The sequence below is a fragment of the Salvelinus sp. IW2-2015 genome, unplaced genomic scaffold (genome assembly GCF_002910315.2).
Source record: "Salvelinus sp. IW2-2015 unplaced genomic scaffold, ASM291031v2 Un_scaffold4786, whole genome shotgun sequence".
Classification (NCBI taxonomy): Eukaryota; Metazoa; Chordata; class Actinopteri; order Salmoniformes; family Salmonidae; genus Salvelinus; species Salvelinus sp. IW2-2015.
Genome location: NW_019946055.1, coordinates 12314 through 17313, shown reverse-complemented (window position 1 = coordinate 17313; position 5000 = coordinate 12314). Strand labels below are relative to the sequence as shown.

Genomic DNA, 5000 nt, shown 5'->3' with positions numbered 1-5000 from the left:
CATGAGCACCATACCCGATGCAGCACTTTGACCTGGTTTACTTTGTAAATATTTTCTTCACTCTTCTTGAACTGCACTGTTGGTTTAAGGGCTTGTAAAGTAAGCATTTCACGGTAAGGTCTACACTTGTTGTATTCGGCTCATGTGACTAATAAAGTTTGATTTGATTTTTGGTTCCTTTACCGGTTACCAAGGTTACAAATGGAATGTGTGCCAAATGGAACCCTATTCCCTATGTGGCCTGGTCAAAAGTAGTGCACTACATAGGGAACACAATGTAGGGTGCCATTTTGGATGAAGACACAGTCACACTATCGATTAGTTTGTTTCACGTGTTCACGACTCTTTATAAATAATGAATAAGATAATCAATAAACAGAAAGACAAAAAAAAAGTGATTGGTTAAATAAATAAAAACATGTTAATTGATAAGCCGTTGGTAAGTGCTTATAAATGTTTATAACGGTGTTATAAACCATTATACATGTCATCAATACTTATTTACGTACACTATTTATAAATAGTTTATCGGTCTTTCAAAGATATGATGTATGTTATGGGATTGTCAGAGGTGCTGTGCATGAATGGAAACATGCAGATTGCCCTGAGGAAGAGGATTCTGGAACGTTACAAATGAAATAACCAAAATAACCTGAAGGACAAATGGACAAAACAAACGATCAGATGACATTCTCTCCTCTCTGCGTTGACTCAGATGAGAAGTGACAGGAGATTGATGACAGGGAAGTCAATACATAGAGAAAACCCATGAAGGAACAGGGAATCACAAAGAGAGTGAAAAAACAACAAGAAAACAACTTTTTGGAAGATTTTATATAAATAAACGTACGCCTTATATTCTACCAACGGTTGACTGAAAACACAGGATATTCTCATTTACGTGAACAACCTGGGGGGACAGGGGAGATGAGAGGCGATGAACGAGCCAATTGGAGGATTAGGTCTTGGTTGTACGAGGGTTAGTTGAGGAATTTAGCCACGACACCGGGTTAACACCCTTACTCTTGAAACAAGTGCTATGTGACCACAGAGTCATCCTACACAGAGCAACGTCAATGTCTCCAATCACAGCCCATGGGGCACTAGGGCATAATTTTAAGGAACAGTGCCCCCTACTGGCCTACTGTAATAATGACAATAAAGGAAGAAACTGCAACACCAGAGTTGACAAAAAGATGGCACTATTGGACCAATAAAATATGTAATTAGCTCAGCCTGCCTAGCTACATTTATTGACAGTAAAGTTAGTAATACTTGAATTTCTGTGTGAATAAAGCGTATATGTTTTTTGCATGTGCCGTTATGTATACTGAATTGAATCGATTACAATATAACTCCCGTAACATTACGGTTCGTCCTAATTCTGTTCGCAAAACATTCAAGAACTAGTGGAAATAATTGTTGGTTTCACATTAGCTTGGGTTAAGTAAAGACCAGTGGTGTAAAGAAAAATTACTTTAAAGTACTACTTAAGTCGTTTTTTGGGGTATTTGTACTTTACTTTACTATTTATATTTTTGACAACTACATTCCTAAAGAAAATAATGTACTTTCTACTCGATACAGTTTACTTTGCACCAAAAAAGTACTAGTTACATTTTGACTGCTTAACAGGACAGGAAAATAGTCCAATTCACGCACATAAAGAGAAAATCCCTGGTCATCCCTCTTGCATCTGATCTGGCGGACTCACTAAACACAAATGCTTTGTTTGTAAATGAAGTTCTTAAATAAAGAAAAACAAGAAAATGGTGCCATCTTGTTTGCTTAATATAAGGAATTTGAAATGATTTATACTTTAACTTTTAATACTGAAGTATATTTTAGCAATTACGTTAACTTTTGATACTTAAGTATATTTTATACCAAATACTTTTTTACTTTTACTCAAGTATGATTGTACTGGGTGACATTCACTTTTACTTGAGTCATTTTCTATTAAGTCTCCTGCTGTGTTTGTTTCATGTTAGTTAATTCTGCGTTCCGGGTCCAAAATGGCCGCCCCATTATAGCTGATTATAAATCCATAATAATACAACCTAATGTTGTGTTAGATCGTTTTATCAACTTAAATTCTTGTGAACATTACAAGTTTTGAACTTCTATTTGCTATTTATGGCCTGTAGGCCTCATTGACCTAAGCTCATACGACTCGTTTTTGAGTTTAAAAAAGCATAAAGTATGGATTATTTTGACTATAACAAATACTCAGATGAAACATATTGTGCTATTTATCACAGACTACTTTGTTTAACAAGGACTCTCTCCTCCTCACCAGCATCATGATCAAAGATATGATTTTTAAGTTAAGAACAAATTATTATTTACAATGACAGACTAGGAACAGTGGGTTAACTGCCTTGTTCAGGGGAAGAACAACATATTTTTACCTTGTCAGCTCGGGGATTCAATCTAGCAACCTTTCCGGTTACTGACCCAACACTAACCACTAGGCTACCTGTCGCCCCACTAGGCTACCTGATCAAGAGCCTCACATACAGTATATCGTTTGGTCATTGTGCTGCCACAGAATGAATTGTGAGCAAGAAAAAGCTTTATATACCAGAGCTGTGAGAAAAGTTCTATATATTATTGAAACAATGTTGCGATTGTTTGTGAGAATGCCAACAGGTGTGTTTCCCGAAACAATGTTGCGATTGTTTGTGAGAATGCCAACAGGTGTGTTTCCCGTGGAGGAAAGATTCTATTGGAGAAAGGAAGCCAAGATGGACACACTTCCTCTCCCAGACCCCCACATATGCATGTGTGTTTGAGCACACACACAAACACACAAACACACATACACACACACATGCACGTGGGGGTCTGGGAGAGGAAGTGTGTCCATCTGATGAATGGGCATGTGCCTGAACTCAATTTTATACACTAATTGTAGTCTCGCCCATTCATTTCTAACGACTGGTCATTTTTGACCGGGAACACCACAGGTGTACAAAAGTTAAATAAAACACCCAAAATGTAATGAAAATCATCAAAATGTATGTTGTGTGTTCAGATGCCCTGTGTGGACAAAGTCATGGAACCTTATGACAATCAGATTAAATGAACTACACGTTTTAGAGAGAAAACTTCAAGAATGAAAACTTGGAACTTTTTTCCACCACTGGTAAAGACTTTGTTCAAATACTCTTATTATAATGTTATACTGCTATTATAATGTTATTACAACGATCATTATACAGTTACTATACTGTTATTATCAATTTAATAAACGAAACATTGATGCTGTATCTGGGCGGAATTATATTGTCTGTTTCCTTCCATTCCATCAGTTACTGCGCCTGCGCCTCTCGAYCCGTAGCCTGCTGCAGGCGCGCTCGCTGATTGCGGCAGTGGCAAGCCTCTCTCTGCTAAATAATAACTTTTTTTAAATTCCCGCATGCCGTTTTGTTTTCTTTTATACATTTCAAGTGCAGTCAAATCATAGTCTTAACCGACATGGTCTGTCGTCGATCCAGTAGGTTATTAACCTAGCTAAAGGGGTGGATGGTTATTCAGAGATTATACGCTCCTCATCATCAAACGGTGGGTACTCCGCTCCGGCGTCATGCACAGCAACACAGCCAGGGATGCAGCGCTATATCAATGCATATAGAATTAGGCCTACTTGTTAAACCCCCCGGACCAAACCCACCCTCCCCCCAATGAGAATATCGTCGTGATGGCTGATGAAGATGAACGACAACAACCTGGTCAACTGAAGCCCAACTCGGGATTGGGCTCTCTTCCAACGCTAGTACCAGGACTCCAGGGCCCTGAGGCCAATGCGTTGCAGTACAAAATTAAGAATTCAATTTGGTAAGACATGTAGCAATGCATTGGCCAATGCACACACACTCTATACACACTTCACTCGCTTATAAATTAGCCACGGTGCTGCACAGGTACAACATGATGACAGATCAGGAACTCGCTCTCACTTAGCTATTGGATTCGTTAGCTAATCAATATGTAGTTAGCTAATAGCTAACTAAAATGATGTGTTTTTAACTAGCTAGTAGTAGAATATTAATTGCGTTTAGTTTGTTAGCTAGCTAACTACCTAATATTGGTCATCTCTCCTTGCTAGGCTGTGGGGCTGGTTGTGAAATGATTGCTGCTAGTTAGCCTAGATAGCTAGCCAATTTTACAGACAGTGAAATAGCTGGCTGTACACACACACACTGTAGCTTTCTAGCTACAACATGACAACTAGCTAGCTAACATTGATAATGTAATGTGTGTGTAATAGCTAGCTAGCTAGCTACATGTATGCATGCATATTCAAGGGAGGCCCAATGATAGTCATAAGACTGCAGTATGATTAGCCAGCTATATGTCCATGACATAAATTACCCATAATGCCATTGAATCCAGTGTTTGGGCACAACATGGACTGTTCCGTATTCTTGTTGATGAGACCTGTCCTAGATAGTTATACACCTACCGTGGCTAGGTGGGATATCCACCACGTTGCTTAGGCCTATCATATCTTGTCATATTCTATCACATCATATCCTATCACATCCTATCAAATCTTATCCTATCATACCCCTATCATATCATATCTTGTCATATTCTATCCTATCCTATCACATCCTGTCACATCCTATCACATCCTATCACATCCTATCACATCCTATCATACCCCTATCACATCCTATCCTATCACAAGTGAATAGGGTGTAGGTAGGCCATAGGGCCTCGGGGTCCCCTTCTAGATTCTATTGCTATGATGTAAACGCAACATGCTGTTGTGTGGAATTGAGGGCTTGTACTGACCTGAGAACATGTTTGTTATGCTACTGCCTTTTTCCACTTTCTCTCCCTCCCTTTCTGTCCCCTCCCCCCCCCCCTCTCTCTATTTCCCCCTCTCTCTCTCCCCCCCCTCTCTCTCTCTCTCTATTCCCCTCTCTCTCTCCCCCTTCTCTCTCTCTCTCTATTCCCCCTCTCTTCTCCCCCCCTTTCTCTATCTCTCC

General features: G+C 39.4%; 1 protein-coding gene across 1 annotated transcript in view; it reads left to right on the top strand.

Annotated features, from left to right (window-relative positions):
• The first annotated feature begins 3356 nt into the window (after positions 1-3356).
• Positions 3357-5000, top strand: part of LOC112077643 (DNA-binding protein RFX7-like) — an 8487-nt gene continuing 6843 nt past the window's right edge. The window contains exon 1 of the mRNA XM_024144130.2: positions 3357-3840. Coding sequence (XP_023999898.2) covers positions 3704-3840 — 137 coding nt within the window. The 5' untranslated portion in view covers positions 3357-3703. The remainder of the gene's footprint in view (positions 3841-5000) is intronic.